Below are 22,480 nucleotides of genomic sequence, written 5' to 3' on the forward strand. Positions count from 1 at the left end.
CTGGTCCGGGGATGCTGGAGAGGATGGCAGGCGGATGCCGCGGCAGCCATGCATCTATGAAGAGCAGGAGGAGCCAAAAAAAGGAAAGGTAGGCGGAGTGAAGCCGTCGGGAAGTGACGGTCGCAACACTGCCTCAATAAGCATGCTACTCTCATGCTTATTTGTTTACCCAGACTATGTAATTCATGCTTATTTGTTTACCCAGACTATGTAATTCAGTCCTTGTTGGTTGTTGTCTGAATATAAATCATCATTTCATTCATTCCCCCCTGCCGTTGAAGCAGAGAGCTACGCTGGATAAGCAAAGAACTACGTTGGATATGCACTGAAAGTGAAGTATCAGGCTTATTTGGTTTGGGGTAGTAACCGCAGTAACAAGCAAGCTACTACCCGCTTTTTTGTGAATGCAAATCCATTTTTTTTCCACATTTCCTCTTGCCGTTGAAGCATAGAGCAATGTTGGAGTTGCATTAACCGTGTGTATGTTTATTGAATAAGGGTATTATCTCCAGGTAGTAGCCGTCATTCCTGCAAGCCACCCTCTCTTCATTCACATCCTCTAGACTTTATGGATCCACAGTGTTTATCCCACGCCCCTTTGAAGTCCTTCACAGTTTTGGTCTTCACCACTTCCTCCGGAAGGGCGTTCCAGGCATCCACCACCCTTTCCGTGAAAAAGTACTTCCTGACATTGGTTCTGAGTCTTCCTCCCTGGAGCTTCAAGTCATGACCCCTGGTTCTGCTGATTTTTTTCCAACAGGTTTGTCATTGTCTTTGGATAATTAAAACCCTTCAAGTATCTGACAACGGTAAATGCATCCAGGAGGAGAGCGACGTCTCAGTTTTCGCCTGCAATTTTGAGATATTAACAGCATATAAAGCAGAAATATCTTTAGGAAGACATATGCCCAAATACTTAATTTGATCCCCCGCCCATTTTAATGGGAACGTATCCCCCCATTCTGCCTCCCCATCTGTACCAATCATCATAGCCTCCAAATTATATAAATTCAATTTAAATCCAGTTAGGGGCCCATATTCTGTAATTACCGCCAAAGTACTCGACAGAGATCTAATTGGGTTTACTACATGAATCAACAAATTGTCAGCAAAAGCTGCCACTTTAAAAGATGATGCCCCAAACCATATCCCCTCAATTTCAGTCGAAGAATCTATAAGCCATAAAAGGGGGTCTAAAGATATCACAAAACGTAAAGGGGACAGGGGGCATCCCTGGCAAGAACCCCTGGATAACACAAAATCTTTGGAGAATTCCCAGTTGACCAACACCACCGTTTGTGGGTTAGAATATAGCGTATTAAGGAAAGAGATAAATTTGCTCTGAAATCCATACCTTTTAAAGTCTCAAATAAAAAGAACCAATTTACCCTACTGAATGCCTTTTCGGTGTCAAAACTGACCAATAGGGAATTTAGTTTCTTTTTAATAGAAAGATCCAGGGAGACCAGAAACCACCGTACATTAGTGACCGCCTGTCACCCCTTAACAAATCCCACTTGAACCGGTAACATTAAATTAGGGAGCATGGCTGCCAAGCGGTCTGCTATGACCATAGCCAAAAGTTTTATGTCACAATTTATAAGCGATATAGGTCTATATGAGCTAGGTAAAGCCGGATCACGGCCCGGTTTGGGGAGGACTACTATTGTAGTTTATTGGCCTGCCACATAGTAAACTGCGGGTCTGACAAGGAACCAAAGACCTCCACCAAAGGCAGGAAAATCTGATCTGACAGAATCTTGTTAAATTTGTTAGACAGTCCATCGGGACCTGGGGATTTGCCCATCGGGACCTGGGGATTGGCCATTGCCAATTGGAGTGGTTAAAGGCTGTAAATCCTTCCCTGTACCAGGGGCAGATCTATTTTAGCTAAGTAATCCTGTATTGCTGTTTGGTCAGGGGGCTCAGCTTTATATAAATCCTGATAATAGCGATAAAAATTATCTCATATATCCTTAGTGAAGTTCTTAACCTGTCCCCCGCCATCTTTAAGAGCTAAAATATGCATCCTCCCTTCCCAGGACTTTACCAAATAGGCCAATAGATTCCCTGCTCTATTTCCATACTAAAAAAAGCTTATATTTATAATAAAGTAAGCTTTTCTGAGTTTTTTGTTGAATATGATCATACAGAGCACTTTGAATTGCATGAAACTGTATTCGAGTTGTCACTGATGGGATTTGACAGTATTTCCTTTTGGCTGTCCTTAGCTGGTGTTCCAGATGTAGAATGCCATTAGCTAGCTCTTTTTTTCGCCTTGCAACATAAGCAATTACCTCTCCCCTCAGTACTGCTTTAGCAGTTTCCCAATATTAGATTGGGTCGGACTGATGGTCTTCATTAAAATGAGTGAACTCTTTCCACTTTTTCCGTAAATAAAACTGAAATTTAATATCATAATAAAGAAAATCTGGGAATTTCCATCAGCGATTCCCCTGTATGGGAGATAGCCTAGTAATATCCACCCAGGTGCATGGTCTGAAATAGCAACTCACAACTGACAACTTTAGCGAAGTAATACCTGCTAATCAACACATAATCTAAACATGACTTTGACCCATGAGCCCTAGAGATATGAGTAAAATCCTTTTCTTCCGGATGCAGGGCTCTCCATACATCCACCAGACCCAAGTTATGACAGAGATAAGGAAGGTCTCTTGAATTGTCAGACCTCAAGGCAGGCCTAGTAGGCTGCCTATCCATATGAGAGTCATAAACTGTATTAAAATCTCCCCCCAAGATGATCGGTAAGTGGGAATATGAAAAAGGAATATTGAATAGAGAATTGAAAAAAGTGTAGGTGTTGGGAGCATATACATTGCCTAGAAGTAACTTTTTACCAAATAACTCAATTTCTAAAAAGATGTACCTCCCTTCAGGATCCACCAAAGATTTTTGGAGTGTGAAGGAGAGGGCCTTGTGAAACAGAATAGCAACCCTCGCTCTTCGAGAATTAGAGGAGGCTGAGAATACCTTCCCGACGCATTGTTTTTATAATTTATTATGCTCCGTATCTGAAAGCTTAGTCTCCTGTAGCATAGCAATATGAACCCTATGCCTATACATTGCCTGCAAGATCTTGTATCGTTTAGTGACAGAGTCTATACCACATACATTCCAAGTACAGCAATGTAGGCTTTCCATATGGAAATGATCTATCCCATTTTGATGCAACACAAATTTGTTTTGGATAGGGGATTCCCCAGCCTAACCCCCCCCCCCCCCCGCGCGAAAAAGCTTTAAAAGAACCCCAGTGATAATATTATGTATCCCCATATGTCTGAGCAAAAGCAGCCAGCATACATAAAAAAAGAAAACAGAAAACCATAAAAAGAAAAAAATTTGCCACACAGATAGCATGATAAGCAATCGTAAATCCCCTACCTTCTCAGAATATGCCCCAAGACAATACCCCATTATGGATGCAGGATGGAGCAGAGAAAAAATAAAGATCCCCACTCCAGTCATAACAGCCACAAAAAGCAAAACTCTCTAGAGTAGAGAGGTCATTTGCGCTGTGAGGGCCCCCCCAACTACTATACATGATCATAAGAGCAAAAAAAGAAAATCAGGAAATGAGAGCGTGGGAAGTTCAGACTACAAGCTATATCAGCTCGTAGAATAAGTCATTAGGCCTATGATGCCTTATGTAAAAGTTGTGGCATCCACCATCAGCCAGAGTTTAAGCCCTGTATAAAAGTGGTGGCAGCCTCTACGTCTGTAAAAAAAACATATCTGTCCATTATGAAAAACTTTTAGCTTAGCAGGAAATAGTAATGTTGATCTGATCTTCAGCTTCACTAGCTGTGTGCATGCTGGGGCGAAGGCTTTCCTGCACAGGGCAACAGAGGCAGAATAGTCTTGGAATAAAAGGATTTTCTTTCCTTCGAATCGTAGTTCAGGTAGATGTCTGTAGGCACGCAAGATGTTGACTTTGTACGCAAAGTTTAGAACTCGAAAAATGACTGCTCGAGGTCTGTTACAGATGGTGTCTCCCGAGGTTATAGGCCCCAAGAGGTGGGCTCATTCAATTCTCAGGTCGCCATTTTTGATCCCCAGGTTGAGGGCCTGAGTCAGCCAAGTTTCTAGTCGGGAGCCTAGAGCCTCCTCCGATATAGATTCAGGTATTCCGATCACTCTTAAATTGTTGCAGCAGGGCCTGTTTTCAAGGTCCTCCACTTTTGCTCATAAAGTCTCACAGGTGACCTTGAGTGCCTTCAATTCATGCACCATGGAGGCCAAAGTATCTTCCACATTGGAGAGACGCTGCTCTGCAGCTTAAAGTTGTTGCTGGATAGCCGTCAATTGCGTGCTAACTCCTGCTTTTTGAGAGGACAGCTGAATAAGCCTGCCTTTCAGGGCAGCGATTACAGCTGCAGCAATATCTGAACTGGCCATGTTGAAGCTCTCCGGCTCCGAAGCAGGATCAGGAGCATCGGCCATTTTGGCATCCGTCCCTCTCACTATCTCCTTCTCTTTCCTCGCTGATTTTATCGCCATTCTGGGTTGAGAAAAGCAGTCAAAAATAGTTGGTGAGCTCCCCTGTGTGAAAGAGAGTCTGATGGCAGGATTAGAGTACGCTTTTAATAGCAGAGCTTGTTAAAATATTACTTAAAAGGGAGGGGACCCTTGGAGAGATCAGGAACACGTCTGTTCTCCCTCACATGACCATGTTAGCTAATTTAGTTAAGACACACAGTCCAAATTTATTAATGGTATGAGATTCCCAGGAAGTTCTCTTTCTACTTCAACAGTGCAAATTAGGGAAATATTTAAGGATTTTTATTAGCAGCTTGATAAAACTGAGAGCCCAGATTTGGAAAAACAGGAAGAATTTCTTCAGGAATTACATTTGTTTAAATTAACAGACTTACAACTTAGCAAGTTGAACAGCCCTATTTCAACACAAGAAATTCTTCAGATGATTAAAGAATTAAAACCCAATAAAGTACCAAGTCCAGATGGGTTAAATTCTCTTTTCTATAGATCCCTTCAGGAATCAGTGGTACTGCTTTTAAGATTTATTTTTTTTATTTATTTGTGTTTTTCTATACCGGCATTCACGGGAGTACGTATCATGTCTGTTTACATAAAACAAGGGGTGATCAATACATTATAACTACATAACTAAAACATAAGAGTATACATTACAGGAGTATAAACAAGTACACGGAAGAGAAAGTTACAATAAAACAGGGGTTATTCTAACTGGGATTAGAGTTAAAGGAAAGATAAACAAGTTTAACAAGAAGTAAAACATTGTAGTGATTGGTTTGTAGTGTCTGATTCAGTTAGAAGAGAATGTTCAATTAAATAATTGTTCTTTTAAATAAATATTTTATTTGATAGAAAATGTTCAGTATTGCTGTATTTGATTTTGCTGCAATTGATGGAAGTGAATCCTTAAGGGTCTGGAAATGCTTTCATGAACAGCCATGTTTTCAGTCTCTTTCTGAAGGTTAGGAGACATGGTTCCTGTCTTAATTCTAAGGGGATTGAGTTCCATAGTGGGGGACCTGCTGTGGAGAAGGCCCGATCTCTCAATGTTATATGTTGGGTGGTATTGTTGTGTGGTACCTGTAGATATTCTCTATAAGCTTCTCTGATGGGTCTGTTGGAGGAGTGTTTTTTGAGAGCTATTTGTAGATGGAGTGGAGCCAGTCCATGGATATTCTTGTAGATTGTGGTGAGGGACTTATGAATTATTCTATAATGGATTGGTAACCAGTGAAGGTCTTTGAGGACTGGTGTAATGTGATCTCTTCTCCTTTTGTTTGTTAGTATTCTTGCTGCCGTGTTCTGTATCAATTGGAGAGGTTTAGTATGTGCTGATGGGAGGCCTAGAAGAATCGAGTTGCAGTAATCAATTTTCGCAAATATTATTGCTTGGAGCACTGTTCTATAGTCATGGAAGTGAAATAGGGGTTTTATTCTTTTTAATACGTGCAGTTTGTGGAAGCAGTCTTTGGTTGTTTGGTTGATAAATGATTTTAAATTTAACGGGTTGTCTATGGAAACTCCTACATCTCTTACTTTTGAGGTTTGCAAGTTGGCTGGAGGGTTTGTAGTGATTTTGCAATTGTCTGGAGAGATTAGAATGAATTCGCTTTTTGTTTGGTTTAGAATTAAATTTAAGCTGGATAAGAGATCGTTGATTTCATGAGAACAATTTTCCCAAAGTTCTAGAGCTTTAGTGATGGATTCTTTAATGGGGATCACAATCTGGACATCGTCGGCAAATATGAAGTGTTTAAGGTTCAATTTGTTTAGCAATTGGCAAAGCGGGAGAAGGGAGATATTTATCTTTATGGTGCAAAAACAGGTACCTCCAGACACCATGGGGCTGATGCAAAAAAAATGCTCCAGGCAGGCGTTAATTTCTGAGTACAAAAAATGTGACGCAATTGGACGCACATTTTTTTTTTGCATTTGGAGTGTATAATTAATAGCTTCATTCACATCCATTTGCATGTGATGAGCACTATTAGTTTCCCAGCGCATTGTGGAGGCGCTAATCCCCTTATAGCATAAGGGGATTAGGACGCGCCTACACAAACCATGTCCAACTGCGGGTTTAACAGTGAGCTCAGCTGAGCGCACTGTATTGCATCGGCCCCCATGAAAATAGCAGCTATAACAGTTTTGCCATAATCAGGCAAAGATTTGACAGATCCAGGGTCTTATAGGACTATATCTTTATTAAAGTATGATGTTAAAATATAGGCAAAAATTTGGGCCAATAGACTTCAGTCTGTTTTGTCTTTATTAATTTTTCAGGAACAAACTGGCTTTGTTTTCAGCAGGAAGTCTACAGCTAATATCAGGCATCTACTACTTATTTATTTTATTTTATTTTTATGTAGCCGTTTACACATCGTACCGGTTTACATGTAACAAAAAGGACAAGCCAAAAAGAGGCATATCTTTTACATGGAACAGAGAACAGTTAATAAAATAACATGTGAACAATAACGGAAAAAACTTTGGTTAAGGATTTAAAGACAAAGGAGGTCATAGATTAACGATGAACAGTTAACATAAGTTCTAAGAGCAAGGGCAGTTAAGCGAGGAGGATGGTAATAAATATTTAACAGTTCACATAGGCTAGACGAGGGTATTTACAAAGTAAGGATTTATTAGCAAACCCGTGCATAAGGAGAGGGGTGCACAGGAACAGGAGTTGGCTTGACAGGCCTTCAAAAGCTGGGGAAGACAATGCTGTGATAGGATAGAATAGTAATGAGTGCATCACTGAGACCGGAACAGGGGGGAACAATTCATTGGGAGCTGGGGGGGGAGCAGTTGAAAGACTACAGAGTGCTTTGTGGCATTGAGGTATTTAGTTGAAGGCCTGTAGAAATAGCCATGTTTTTAATTTTTTTTTTAACTTTGGTGTGAAGGTTTCAGTGCGTAAATCGTGTGGCATAGAGTTTCAGAGGGAAGGGCCAGCTAGGGAAAGGGCTCTTTTAGAAGTAGAGGAAAGTCTGAGTTTCAGGGAGGGTGTGTGTAATGTTCCTTGGAGGATAGTTCGAATTGGTCTGGCTGAGACATGAGGTTGGAGAGGGGGATTGAGCCAGTGTGTATTGTCATTTATAATAGCTTTGTGGATGAGGGAGAGAACTTTGTATTGTATTCGTGAGGTAACTGGGAGCCAACGTAGATCTTTCAGAGTAGGTGTAATGTGGTCTCTCTTTTTTGTATTCATGAGGATACGGGCTGCAGCATTCTGCAGAAGTTGAAGGGGTTTGATGATCGTGTTTGGGAGACCAAGGAACAAGGCGTTGCAGTAGTCCAATTTAGAGAATATAAGAGCCTGGAGTACAGTACGGAAGTCAGAGCCATGTAATAGGGGTCTGAGTTTTTTTACAGTGTGCAGTTTAAAGTAGCAATCTTTGAGTATTGAGTTAATGAATGGTTTTAATGAGAGATGACTGTCAATAATGGTTCCGAGGTTACGAGTGTGAAGTGAGAAGATAATGGCAGGGGGGGGGGGGGGGAGAGGGAGGGATGGGGGGGGAGGAGTGGGGGCGGAGATGACAATGAGCTCGGATTTTTGAGGGTTTAGGGTGAGGTGCATGTCAGTAAGAAGTTGGTTAATGGAGGACAGACATGAATCCCAGGTTTGGAGGGCTTTCTGGAGAGATTGAGTTACGGGGATGAGAATTTGAACGTCATCCGCGTAGATGAAGTGGGCCAATCCCAGACTGGTGAGGAGGTTAGCTAGGGGGAGCATGTATATGTTGAACAGTATAGAAGAGAGTGATGAGCCTTGGGGAACACCACGGTCTAATTTGATAGGGTCGGATTCATGATTGCCAAGAGATACTGAATAGTGTCTATTTTGCAGGTAAGATTGCAGCCATGCGAGAGCGGTTCCAGTAATCCCGATATTGATAAGGTTGGTGAGGATGTTATGATTGACAGTGTCAAAGGCTGCAGAAATGTCTAGCATAGCAAGGAGATAAGATTTGCCACTGTCAGTCCCTTTGAGAAGGGTGTCAGTAAGTGAAAGGAGCAGGGTTTCCGTGCTTAGGTGTTTTCGAAAACCAAATTGTGAAGGGGAGAGAATTTTATGGTGAACAAGATATTCCGTGAGGCATGCGTTTACTAGTCTTTCTAGTACTTTGGAAATAAAGGGCAGATTTGAGATAGGTCTGAAGTTGGAAAAGATGGAGGAGTCGAGGTTGGGTTTTTTAAGGATAGGTTTAACAATTGCTTGTTTCAGAGTATTGGGAACGATGCCTTGTTCAAGGGAACAGTTGAGGATGTCAGAGAGGGGTTTGGCTATAATTTTTGGGATGGCAAGGAGTAGTTTGGGAGGTATAGTTTCGACGGGATGTGATGAGGGCTTAATTTTTTTTAGGATGTTTTCTATTTCAAGTGAAGACGAAGCCTCTAAAGATACAAGGGAGGAGGGTGGGTTAGGGGGGAGGAAACTAGTATTTTCAGAATTGGTGCCGAAATTAGCTGTGAGGGAGGTAATCTTAGTTTGAAAGAAGCGAGCAAGGTCATTGCATTGGGATTTGTTATTGGGACTTAGTGTGAGGGGCGTAGGGGGTTTAGTGAGATTAGAGACAATGGCGAATAGAGCTTTGGCATTATATTGGAGATTGTGAATTTTACTAGCATAGTAGTCACGTTTGGTTTGTTGTATAGTGTACCTGTATTTATGCATGAGTTGGTAGTAAAGAGTTTTAGAAGCAGGTGTGGAGTGGATAAGTTCTTGGAGGAGAAGTCCATTAATGGCTATTAATCAATTTTACTTACAGAATAGCCACTGCTATTGATTGCATCAGTAGCATGGGATCTTCTTAGTGTTTGGGTAATTGCCAGGTTCTTGTGGCCTGGTTTTGGCCTCTGTTGGAAACAGGATGCTGGGCTTGATGGATCCTTGGTCTGACCCAGCATGGCAATTTCTTATGTTCTTATGAGTGTTTACGCCAACTCCTTTCGGCGTTTCTGAGGAGGATCTTCTGAGACTTAAGGTCAGGGGTATACCACGGTTTCTTGCTGGAGCGGGAAGGTTGATAGTTTTTGAGGTCATGGGACAATTTTGGTTGGCTATGTTGAACGTAGAATTGAACCATGAGGAGATGGCGGTGTCTGCTGTTGAAAGGTCGGGTTCGTTTGGGAGGTTTGAAAAGGCAACTGTAAGTACATCTATTGGGCAGGTTTACTTGCGTTAGAAAGTTAGATTTCTCATATGATAGTTTTGATGCTGAGAAAGCCTTTGACAGGGTATCTTGGCAATTTCTTTTTACCACTTTATAAAAATTTGGCTTTGTGGGTCCAATTATATCCATTCATATTCTCTATGAGGAGAACAAGGCTTTCATATGGGTCTACGTCACCTATGTTTCAACTAGATAGAGGCACTAGACAAGGGTGCCCATTATCGCGGTTATTATACATTCTTTGGAACTGTTAATACTTAAAATTAAGCAGGATTCAAATATATCAGGTTATGAATAGGGAAGCAGGATTTAAAAATTATGTTATTTGAAGATGACATGCTGATGGAGGTCATTGAAGCTCATAGAACCCTTTATTTCATGCTGGAAAATATCCATACATTTGTTTGTTTTTCAGGTTTAAAATTGAATTTGTTAAAATCTGAAGCTACAGACATAGCGGGTCAGTTGCAAAGCGTGTGGCAGAACTTTCAGTTATTGTGAGCTGGAGATACTATAAAGTATTTGGGAATAAGGATCCATAAACATACAAAAAGGTGGTATCAATATAATGTTACTCTCTTTATTCAGGAATTTAAGAAGAAACTGAATAGTTGGAAACACTTTCCTCTCTCCATTACTGGGCACATAGCCTTAGTAAAAATGGCATTGATGCCTAAGTTACCGATTGTTCTACAAATGGTACCTTTATTATTGTTGAGAAAGGGTATTGCTCTCAGTTTTTTGGGAAATCTAAGCAGACAAGAATACAATTCTCTACATTAATGACCCCTAAAGAAGAGGGAGGACTGGACATTTCAGATATTCTTTATTATAATGTGGCTTGTTTATTAAAAATGCTAAGGGAATGGCTGGGGGGACATGCGATGGGCTCAATAGCAGAGTTGAAAGGTGAACTTGTGAAGCCTTACAACTTAGTTTATTTGCTTTACTTATAACATGAGGCCTTGCCATCACACATTGTACAATCTTTAATTGTAGGGGCAATGAGGAAATGCTGATATTTTGTCAGAAGTCATTTGGGATTCAGCTGGCAAAAATCTTATTGTCGTCTTTTGGTTGAGAATTTGCAATTTCCCCCGGGTTCGTCACACAAACATTTTTTCACACTTTGGACACAGGGTATTATCAATTTACTGCCATTTACTGATTTGCAAGCAGGTGGAATGCATACATTAAAGTACTGTTGCCAACATTTGCAATTTACATCAGTGGATTTTCTTCCAATTTGCAATTACGCAGTTACATTGGGGACTTATTAAATCCAAACGACAAGAGTCTAACAAATAGTCCCGTTCAACATTTATTACACTTAAATGCCAAGAGAGAGGTTTCTATTGTATTACAAGTTTTTACATACTGCCTCTAAATATACAATTTATAAGACATTGGCAGCTATATGGTTGCAAGATTTAATATGTGCTCTGATCGATGATGATATCTATGACTGTGATAGGCTAACAAGAAACATGATGTCTTGTATATCCCTTCAGGAAACCCATTACTATGCCACTAAAATTCACAATTTTCAATTCTATCCGAGAGCCCTCTTCTCGCTCATCTCTAATCTAACCAGCACTTCTCTCAAGACTACACACTGCGAAGATGCCAAAACCAAATGTGATGAGCTTGCCCAGTTTTTCCACAATAAAACAACCCTACTCTCCTCCCGCTTTCCCGCCATAACCACACCCACCACATTTATTCCAGAAAGCTCAGACAACAAAATGCACATCTGCCTCTGAAATTTCTTCTATACTCAAGAAAATGTGACCAGCCACCCACCCCTCTGATATGATCCCAACCAAAGTTCTCCTAACTATTACTGACTGCATCTCCCAACCTTTAGCTGACATCATCAACACTTCCATGTCCACCGGAGTTGTTCCTAACCAACTCAAATTAGCTATCGTAAAACCCATCCTTAAGAAACCAAAACTTGACCCAGCTGACTTATCCAACTACCGCCCCATCTCCAACCTTCCCTTCCTTGCTAAAGTACTTGAAAAAACTGTTAACACACAGCTATCAAACTACCTAGATCAGCACCAGATCCTTTATCCATCTCAACACGGTTTCCGAAAACACTTCAGTACCGAAACACTCCTGATCTCCCTCTCTGACCACGTCATCAGAGGCCTTGACAAAGGTCACACCTACATTCTAGCACTTTTGGACATCTCCGCTGCCTTCGACACTATTAATCACTCTATACTGCTTGATAGGCTATCTGACATTGGAATCTCCGGGACCCCCCTCCGCTGGTTCAAATCATACATCAGTGACAGACACTTCAAGGTAAAAATTGAAAACCACGAATCCAACCCCATCAACATTACAAGGGGAGTTCCCCAAGGCTCCTCCCTATCCTCCACACTCTTTAACATATACCTCCTTCCCCTCTGCCACCTACTCTCAAATCTTGGTCTCCCGCACTTTATCTACGCCGATGACGTGCAAATTCTCATACCTATCACCGACTCCATTTCCAGTGCCTTTAAAAAATGGGAAAGTGTCCTCTCCTCCATCAACAGCCTACTCACTCAACTTAACTTAGCCCTAAACGCCAACAAAACTGAACTTATGATCTTCGCTCCTCAGCACCTCAACCCATCATCCATCTCCGCCAAATTTCCCCAGACCCCCCCCCCAGACTTCTCGCAAAATGTAAGAGACCTTGGTGTAACCCTTGACTCCCAATTGAGCCTCCAGAATTTTATCTCCTCCACCATCAAGAACTGTTACCATAAACTACATACCCTCAAAAAACTCAAGCCTCTCCTGCATGCTAGCGACTTTAGAACAGTCCTACAAGCCCTCATACTATCTAAGATAGACTACTCAAACGCACTACTCCTAGGTCTTCCTAAGAATGCTACAGCCCCATTGCAGCTGCTACAAAACGCAGCTGCGCGAATATTAACAGGTACTCGCAGAAACGAACACATTACACCCATTCTCAAACGACTGCATTGGCTCCCTATCACCGCTAGAATTCAATTTAAGACCCTTACCCTCATACACAAAGCCATTCACAACCCGGACATGCATTGGTTCACAGACACACTACACATTTGTTCCACCTCCAGACCCACAAGAATGCCATATAGCAACCATACACACACACCCTCAAGAATGCCATATAGCAACCATACACACACCCTCTCCCAAACTCTTTCAACTTTCAGCCACCAAACAACGCGCCCTTTCATTAGCTGGCCCTTCCCTATGGAACAGAATGCCCACCCAGCTACGCCTCGAGACCTGCCCTAAGAAATTCAGGCAGAAACTCAAGACGTGGCTATTCACGCATGCCTACGCATGATCCCTCCTCTGCCTACTCCCCCATCCTACACCCTCCCCCTCCTCTCCCACCCCCCTCCCTTCTACCCCCCAGGTCCTCCCCCCTTAGATCTCCTCTCCACGCACCCCGTTTCCCTTTACCCTCAAGTTTCCTCCCCTACCCCCCCTTGCCCCTTCCCTCCCCCCCCCCACTCCTCCTTCCTCAGCCTTGCCATACCCCCCCTTTCCGCTCCTCCCTCTCCTTTGATTGTATATATCTTGTATATATGTTTCTAAGTTTATTTTGTGCTTATCGAATGTATACCACAGCCCCTGTTGACCCGACCCAATCTCCCCCTTTTCCTTCCCCCCTCCCCCCAGTTATATTATCAGTTTCATTGTAAAGCCCTGTGGGCTGATTTCACATTGTATGGAAACCGATGTGATGTTTTCTTAACGAATGTCGGTATATAAAATTTTTTTTAAATAAATAAATAAATAAAATAAATAAATGTCAAAATTCTACATAGGATTAATTTTCTGGCCATGTAAAGCTTATATTGCCAAATTAGCCATCTCAGACAAATGCCTTACGTGTGCTCAGACAGGAGCTTCATTAATGCATTGCTTATGGCATTGTATGAACATGTTGCCTATACTTGATTCAGATACATGTTTTTGTTCTATGTTATTTTTCATATACAATGTTTATTATGTACCTTGATGACCAACTGAAAAATCAATAAACAGATTACTAAAAAAAAAAAAAAAGGTGTAAGGAAGGCTAAACAACTGTTAGCATGGTTACAAGGTGAGGTGAAATAAACTATTCTAGCCAAAAGAACATCTTTGAAAAAATGGAAAAGGGATCCGAATGAAGAAAACAGGAAACAGCATAAGCACGGGCAAGTTAGATGCAAAGCACTGATAAGGAAGGCAAAGACAAAATTTGAAAAGAGGCTTACTGTGGAAGTAAAATATCATAATGTAAACTGTTTTCAGGTACATTAGAAGCAAAATGCCTGTGAGAGAGTCATCTGTACCATTAGATGAACAAGGGGTAAGAAGGGCACAAAGGTAGGACAAGGCCATAGCAGAGATATTAAATTAATTTTTTGCTTCAGTCTTTACTGAAGAAGTTGTAAGAGATATAACCATGCAACGTAACTAATGCGTGGCAGACATCAGTCACTGGTCAATACATCTCAGTGGGAAGGACTTTTATTGTAGAGACAGACACATCAGTGGTGTACATTGATCAAAAATAGCATGGTTTATAGTGTGAATACAGGGCCCCCGACACGGCCGTGTTTCATGTCAGGGCTGCGTCAGGGGGACCGGATACTATAAAAGTAGGGAGAGGTCGTCACTGTACTTGTGCGATTCGTAACGGCGTCAAGGAAAGAACAGGTGTGGAAATTCTTTTTGAAGGGAAGTGTTCAAAGGAACGTAGGAAGATCAAGCATTATTTAAATTATTATTGCAGGTCAGGCACAAGCTGTGGGTCAGCTAAGGGTGAGCCGACCTCGGCGCTAAGGAGGAATCTAGCATTTAATCGGCAATTTTCTTTGAAGAACAAAGAAGGCTTAAGGGAGATTTTTGGGAAATGCTGACTCCAATGTAGAGAACAAAATGTGTTTCTAGATCTTTGAAAAAGGTCTAATCGACCATTTGTGAGGTAACAAAGTCCATGTATTCACACTATAAACCATGCTATTTTTGACCAATGTACACCACTGATGTGACTGTCTCTACAATAAAAATCCTTCCCACTGAGATGTATTGACCAGTGATTGATATCCGCCACGCATTAGTTACGTTGCATTGCTCTATATGTGTGTGCATTTTACTCCGCCCCCCTTGTGAGAGATATAACCATGCCAGAACTGATATTTAAAGGTGATGATTCAGAGGAAGTGAAACAAATCTCAGTGAACCTGGAAGATGTAATAGGGCATATTGACAAACTAAGGAGTAGCAAATCACCTGCACAACATGGTATATATCCCAGAGTGCTAAAAGAATTGAAAAATGAAATTGCACATCTACTATTAGTAATCTGTAAACCTTTACTGAAATCAGATACAGTACCTGAAGATTGGAGAGTTGCCAACATAATGCCTGTTTTTAAAAAGGGTTCTGGGGTGATCTAGGAAACTACAGACCAGTAAGCCTGACATCAGTGCTAGGAAAATGGTTGAAACTATTACAAAGAGCAAAATTACTGAAATTATAGATAGTCATAGTTTAATGGTGCAAAGCCAACATGGATTTAGACAAGGGAAGCTTTGCCTCACCAATCTGCTACATTTCTTTTGAAGGCATGAATAAGATTGTGGATAATGGAGAGCCAGTTGTTATAGTGTATCTGGATTTTCAGAAAGCATTTGAAAAAGTACCTCATGAAAGACTCTTGAGGAAATTAAATAGCCATGTGATAGGCAATGTTCAGGGTTCCTTAATTTGGAATTTGTTGCTAGGATGTTTGAAAGCCAAACCAAGGCTGTTAAAGTTCAGAAAATTGGTAAAATCCTTTTTTTTAACAGGCATTTAACTCGTATATAAAGGTAACAAGGTGAAAAGTAAATACAATACTAATGAGCTGATGCTAATCAGAAGTAGTATGGGAATAGTTAAGTGCAAATCATTTGTAGACATTAGATAGTTGTTTATTGTGTATGTGAGATCTGTTTTAAGACTATATTTTTTGCATTTTTATGTGCTGCAATTGTGGATGCTTTTGCTGGAAACCACCTAGAAATATTGATAGATGGTAAATACATCTTTTAAATAAATAAATAAATAAATAAATAAATAAATGTTCTACTGTAGATTGAGAATGGGTTAAAAGATAGAAATCAGAGAGTAAGGCTAAATGGTCAATTTTCTCAATGGAGAAAGATGAATAGTGGAGTATTCCAGGGATCTGTACTAGGACATCTGCTTTATAACATATTTATAAATGATCTAGAGTTGGGAACAAGTGAGATGATGAAATTTGCTGATAACAGAAAATTATTCAAAGTTGTTAAATCACAAGAGGATTGTAAGAAATTGCATGAGGACCTTGTGAGACTGGCATCTAAATGGCAGATAACATTTAATGTGGACAAGTGCAGGTGGATATGTAACATATGATTAACAGAATATAATCTGGTAACCTTAGGATATGAATTCTTTAGTTTTAGGGAGCAGTTAAAATACACTTTTGTGAGGTAGTAAGTTAATTTTAATAGCAGCATAAGTAAAACATTGTAATATGGTACAATTATTACGTTTCTTTGTTGTTTTTGATTTAGTTGTGGCAGTTTTACAGTGCAAATTACTGTCATGGAAGATAGAATTTATAAGCACTGGGGTAGATTTTAAAAGAATGTGCGCAAACTGCCTTTCTGACTGATAGTGGCATAAGGACCTCTCTCGGACGATTATTTCCTTTTCGTTGTCTTCTGTTTGTTTTCTTCCTCTAAATGGGCAGAAAGAGGAAACCGAGGTCGGGGCCTTTCCCTGAGGCCCCTTGATGGGCCCGATGGATGCCCACGTTGTGCGCAGCAGCAGCCCATTGCCAGGTACCCAGCAATGGAGAAAGTGGGAGGGGAATTTGAGCTCCCCTCTCTCCCTGGCTCTCTTTCACCCTTGAACCCGGCAAAGGGAACACCACCTGGTAATCCTGCAGCTGTGAGTTTCCTGGGTGTCAACGGAGATGCCGACGGACTTGGCTGTGGGTGCGGCAATTCCAGCAGGGCGTGACAGGGTAACCTCTGCAGCTGCTAGTCCGTTGTTTGAACTTGGACAGCCGGGTAAGGACACTTTTCGAGATGGAAGACAGGGAAGTGCCGAGAGAATTAAAGTAGGTGTATCAAGTGAGTTTTCACCATCTTCTATATCGCTATTCCCACTTCAGAGACCTTCTCTCTTTTCTTTGGAGGCCATATGGGACGTCACAGTGGAATTCCGGCGTTCTATTTTCCAACAATTATTCCTCCTTGTGCAGAAATGCAAAGATTTGGAGCATAAAGTTTCAGTTTTGTCTGGTACAGCTACTGATTTGGGACAGCAACTTACATCTATTCGTGTTCAAGTGAATTCTGTTCAACAGACTCAGATTGCACTGGTCAAGGAAAATGCTAATATGGCTTTAAAAATTGAAAATCTTGAAAATACTGTGAGGAATAAAAATCTCAGGTACATTAATTTTCCAAAATTGCCTTTAAATATCTCCCAGAGAGATGTTCAAGAGATATTTAATTGAAATTTTGCAAGTTCCTGAGAATGCAATTCCCTCTGTTTCTAAGATATATTATTTACCACAATTTAAAAGGGGTATGTGTTGTGGGAGTCTCAGTTTAGTGGACCCTTGGGCCGACCTGCCGGAGACTAGGAAGAGATGGACAATGTCTCTGATGAACAGCAGGCCGGGAGGCAGATGTTCAGGCGGGACGTAGATGCTCTTCACCCTGGAAGCTGGTGCTCCCCCGGGAGGAGCCCAACCGCTGGAACTTAGGTGACTTCACCCTTGGAAGCCGAAGCCCCCCTGGGAGGAGCGGCCTGGCTGCTGGGACTTAGGTGGGTTGTGGATCAGGACAGGTAACTGGAACCAGACTAGAACAGTAGTGATACTGTAACTGGGTACGGGTTCTGGAACCAGGCAGGAATTATAGCAGGACTCGGGTACTGGAACCAGGCAGGAACTGTAGCAAGACTCGGGTACTGGAACCAGGCAGGAACCAAGCAGGTACTGTAGCAAGAACGGAGTGATGTAGCCAAGCGGGTCACTCCGGGGCGCAACGCAACAGGAAACCAGAATGCTAATCCGTTGCAAGGCAAAGGCTGGATGGCCACGGCTGGCTTATCAAGGCTGAAGCGTCTGACGTCAGGTATTGGACGGAGTCGGCACTGGCAGGAAACGGGCTACAAAGGCGCCTAAGTGGCACGCGCGCGCCTAGAAGCAGGGCATCCACCAGCAGCTTCATGGCGGTGCTACCCCAGCGGGGACGCCACCAACCAGGCCGCAAGCCAGGACTCCGGAGGCGGGAGCAGGTCCGGGAATCATGAGGTAAGGGCCTGGCCGCGGCGCTCGCGGCCAGGACCACAACAGTATGGATGAAGCACAGGGAGATGGAATGGTGTCCTTGGTTCTAGCTGAAGGACCCACTGTGGATGTTTTTACTATGCTTGAAATTTCGGATACTGAGATGGAAGTTCCATCAACGCTTATTGTATCACTAGCTCTTGAGCCTGATAAAGACTGGTTGTTGAGGCTTTTTTTTCGACATAGATCAGAATCCTTTTTGCAGCTTAAAGGTCTTCCCAGATGTCTCTAGAGACTTAAAAAAAAGCGGAAGCAATTTCTCTTAATGCGCTCGAAGGTTCAGTAAGTGGGGGGGATGGAATTTTTTTCCTTAAGTTTCCTTGTAAATGTATGGTTAAATACCAATATTTTTTATGACCCCCCTCAGCTGACTCAATTTTTGATTGGTAAAACACCTTCTGTTGGTTCTTCTGATAATTTCCAGTCGTAATATCTCGTAAATAGTTCCCCATTATGTAGTATGGCTGTTGTTAATCGATCTTTGTTTCCTTTGAAATATTATTTCTTGGGTTGTGGATTGGGTCTTCCCATCTTGAGGACTTGAATAAGGAATTGAGTGTGACAAATTAGTGTTTATATTTTATGGTGGTTTTTTCTATTTTTTTTCTCTCAATTTCATATTTTCTTTCAAGATTTTTATCTTGTACATTTCGAAAATACATAAATAAATAAATAAAAAGAAACGTAAAGAGTGGTCAAGGATTTGGCAGCTGGGATTCAATGCCATGAAGTGCAGCATCATGCATTTGGTTGCAGTAATTCAGAAGTGCTGTATGCGATGGGGGCGTAAGATCAGGAGAGGGACCTTGGGGGTGATTGTGTCTGGCTATCTGAAGGCAGTGAAGCAATGTGATAAGGCGGTAGCTAAAGCAAAAGGATACTGGACTGCATAGAGAGAGGAATAACCAGCAGGAAAAAGGAAGTGATAATGTGAGGCCTTACCTGGAGGACTGTGTTGACTTCTGGAGACCATATCTCAAAAAGGATAGACAGGATGGAAATATTTTAGAGCAAGGCAATCACAATGGTTGTGGAGTCTGTTTCAGAAGACCAATTAGGAGAGACTGAAGGGGATATAACCTGGAGGAGAGGAGATGCAGGGAAGATATGATATAGACCTTAAGATACCTGAAAGGCATTAATGTTGCACAAACATCAAACCTTTCCATTAGGAAAGTAAACTGTACAATTCGGGCCTGATTCAGAACCAACATCAGGAAATTATTTTTTTCACAGAGGGAGTGATGGATGCCTAGAATGCCTTCCGAGAAGAGATGATGAAGACAAGAGCAGTAAATGAATTCAAAAGGGCATGGGATAAATGCTTGACCTTGGAAATGAAGAAATGGAGTAACCTATGTTAACTTTAGGTGTAACATATTTGCATGGGGGTTAACATGCACAGAGTGGTAATTACTAGAGATGTGAATCGGAACCAGAATCGGATCCGATTTCAGTTCCGATTCACATCTCTATAGATGTGAATCGGAACCAGAATCGGATCCAATTTCAGTTCCGATTCACATCTCTAGTAATTACTACCCTTAGCAGAACGCATGGAGCAGCAGTTACCAACATAAGCAACTTGCTGGGCAGACTGGAAGGATTATTTTGTCTTTACCTTCCATCAGTACTATGTTACTATAAATTATCTTATGTTCAACCTAGATTTTGTTTTCTGCAGCAAATCCAGTGGAACTGACAGCAGAACTTTCACTGCTGTTTTCAAAGTGCCTCCTGGTGGAGAGATTTGCATGGGTTTGAATTTAGGAAAAGATGTTTTAGTGCTATTTTAAATTTTGATTATTTTGTTCTGGGACCCAGCTGGTATTTGTGACCTTGATTGGCCACTCTTGGAAATAGCATTCTGGGCTTGATGGACCTTTGGTCTGATCCAGTATGACAAATATGTTCTTATGTACTGCCTAACTCCCCAGTGCTAGCAGACCTGCCACTAAGCATAAACATAGTACAGAGTTCTAGTGATATGTAAATGTGCATAAACTGTAGTTTACATCTGCAAAAGGAACCTTTGTGATTTTGGAAATTCAGGTACTACATCAGCTTATGTTGGTTTAATAAAAGATATGAAAACCTGCAAAAAAATATAAATTTAAGTGTAAATGGCATTCCAAAATAAATTTTCAGGGTTCTTAAAGAAGGCCAGAAAAGCACTTTGAGTACAACTAAACATTCTTTTTGTTTTTAATAACTCAAAAAGTTAATATAGTTAAAAGAAAAATTAATATAGAAATCACAGTTTATAGCAAATGACCCTTTTCTTTACCTTTAAGTTAGCGGGTGTGCTTTTATTTTTTAACTAGTCATAGATTACATTAAATGCACTGTATGATGACATCCCACGATTATATACACCCGGTTGTGTATTATTGCTTAAGTGTACTATTTCTGTATTGGTGTCTAAGTGAGCCTCTGGGATCATTTATGACCAGGAGCTTGTTGGTCAACTGATACTTGGAAGGAATGTTTGTCAGACCCAGTTTACAAGAATGGAACTGGAGCGAGAACAGCAAGTGCTGTTTAAGTAACTGCCTTCTCTAGTGCAGACAAGCTCTTTGCGCGCGTATTAAATTCCTTCCGGACCTTGCAAGGTGCACAGATTGTGCAGGTACCAATTTTCTACCTTTAGCTAGGTTGCAGTGACATCTTGTTTTGTGACAGAAAAGGAAGCTTTCTCTTTACAATGAGTACGCAGAGTCCGGTGAGTGGCTCTCCTCACTTTGCATTGAGTTTTCAGTGATGATTGACAGCAGCAGACGGGTTTCTGTTATGTTGCTTCTTAAGAACTGAATGGCCCAGAGGTGGGAGGTAGCCCCCCCTCCTTCTTTATAGTGCTTTTGGTAATGAAAAAAAATGAAAACCAGCCAAATATTATGAGGGAGGTGGTAGCCTGATAGGCTGTAAGATTTCCAGAAGAAAGGCGTGAAAGCGGGAGTGTTTGATTTTATTCCCCCGCCGCAAGCTGTTTTGGTGGAAGTGAGCCCCCTTGAGAGCGCTCCCGGGAAGCCCCCGCCCCCTCCCTTGCCCGCTTTCTTTCTGACCTGAGGTTTCTCTACGTTTTCTCCCAGGGCCGGCGGACTCCGGCAACGCCGCGGCCAACTGACGAGTGTTGGCGCCACCAGACCCGTTGCTTTGAACTTTGGAGGTTTCCTTTTCTCTTTAGTTATTATTTGACGTGTATTAGCAGAAATGGAAAACGAAGCGTCGGTGAGTACGGTGTCCACTTGTATGTACAAGCGGTTGTGAGGGGTGGTACCTGGGCTGAAATCCGCATCGTCTGAACTCCCAACTCCCATCGGGTGAAAAGATTTCACTTACAGTAGTGGGGCAGCAATTATAAGGTATAAATCTTAAGGCGTCAATCTGAAAACTTAGAATACCGATGCTTTGTGAACGTTTGGAGATTTCCCAATGATGTCTTTGTTACGTTTGGTGGCCACTGTATAAATTTACCCCACTATCTGCTCCCACAGAGGCTTAAAATGTATATTTGCATTTTTGTAGTACACCGCGTCTGCAAGAACGGAAAATATTGGTTGTTTTCCCAGATAAAAGTTGTAAGATGGTAAATCGGGTATTTTCACAAGCACCGTTCCCAGATAAAAGTTGTAAGATGGTAAATCGGGTATTTTCACAAGCACCGTCTAAATATCTGATTACCATATAGAGAGGTTTGTGTGTGTAGCTGGGACTTCGCGGTCCGCAGTTGCACTTCCTGACAGTGTTTAGTTTTCTCACATCCCTCCTCCCTTTTATTACTTTATCATCCCGGGAAAGGCGTTTCTCCTTTTAGCTTTCACGAGGAGCTCGGCATGATTGCAGCAAATAGCCGCGCGATAAAGTACGAAATAACGGAACCGCTCCGAAGTGGTCGAAGCTCTGGTTGGGAATTTCGATAGCCAGGTTGTTATCTTTTTTTTTTTTTTCGGACGAACCCCAGCCCCGGAATGTCTAAACTAACGAGGAGCTCGGAGAAGGTGCTCGACGTGGCCGCAGGCTTTTCCCGCCTATGGCAGCTGAGTTGACAACGCAGTTTCTAGAAATGACAGTTGTAGATGCAACCGGGCTCACGTCCCACTTCCCCCTCCACTCAAGCATTATATTTTACTGGATGTACTATTTTTTTTCATAAAGTCGTTGACAGTTGCTTAACGTTGGACAAATGGAAATTGTAAAATTATCTCGTGGACAAGGTATTTTGATTTTGTTTGTCTAAACAACTCGTAATGAAGTAAACATTTTTTCTTTGACAACTCGGAACCAGCGAACTTATGTTATTTTTTTTTCCGCCTACGGCTTTGAGACAGTTTCAAAACTGTTTAAATCTCTTCTCGCGTGAAACGAAGCTGTACCGAGACGCGCGCGCCAACCT

The 22,480-nt window shown here is 41.7% G+C and overlaps 1 protein-coding gene across 2 annotated transcripts in view; it reads left to right on the plus strand.

Annotated features, from left to right (window-relative positions):
• The first annotated feature begins 21,160 nt into the window (after positions 1-21,160).
• BOLL (boule homolog, RNA binding protein) overlaps positions 21,161-22,480 on the plus strand; it is a 725,867-nt gene continuing 724,547 nt past the window's right edge. For both annotated transcript variants that reach the window (XM_029606045.1, XM_029606046.1), the window contains exon 1: positions 21,161-21,315. In XM_029606045.1, the coding sequence (XP_029461905.1) occupies positions 21,298-21,315 (18 nt within the window). In that variant the 5' untranslated portion in view covers positions 21,161-21,297. The remainder of the gene's footprint in view (positions 21,316-22,480) is intronic.

Source organism: Rhinatrema bivittatum, chromosome 6, assembly GCF_901001135.1.
Source record: "Rhinatrema bivittatum chromosome 6, aRhiBiv1.1, whole genome shotgun sequence".
Classification (NCBI taxonomy): domain Eukaryota; kingdom Metazoa; phylum Chordata; class Amphibia; order Gymnophiona; family Rhinatrematidae; genus Rhinatrema; species Rhinatrema bivittatum.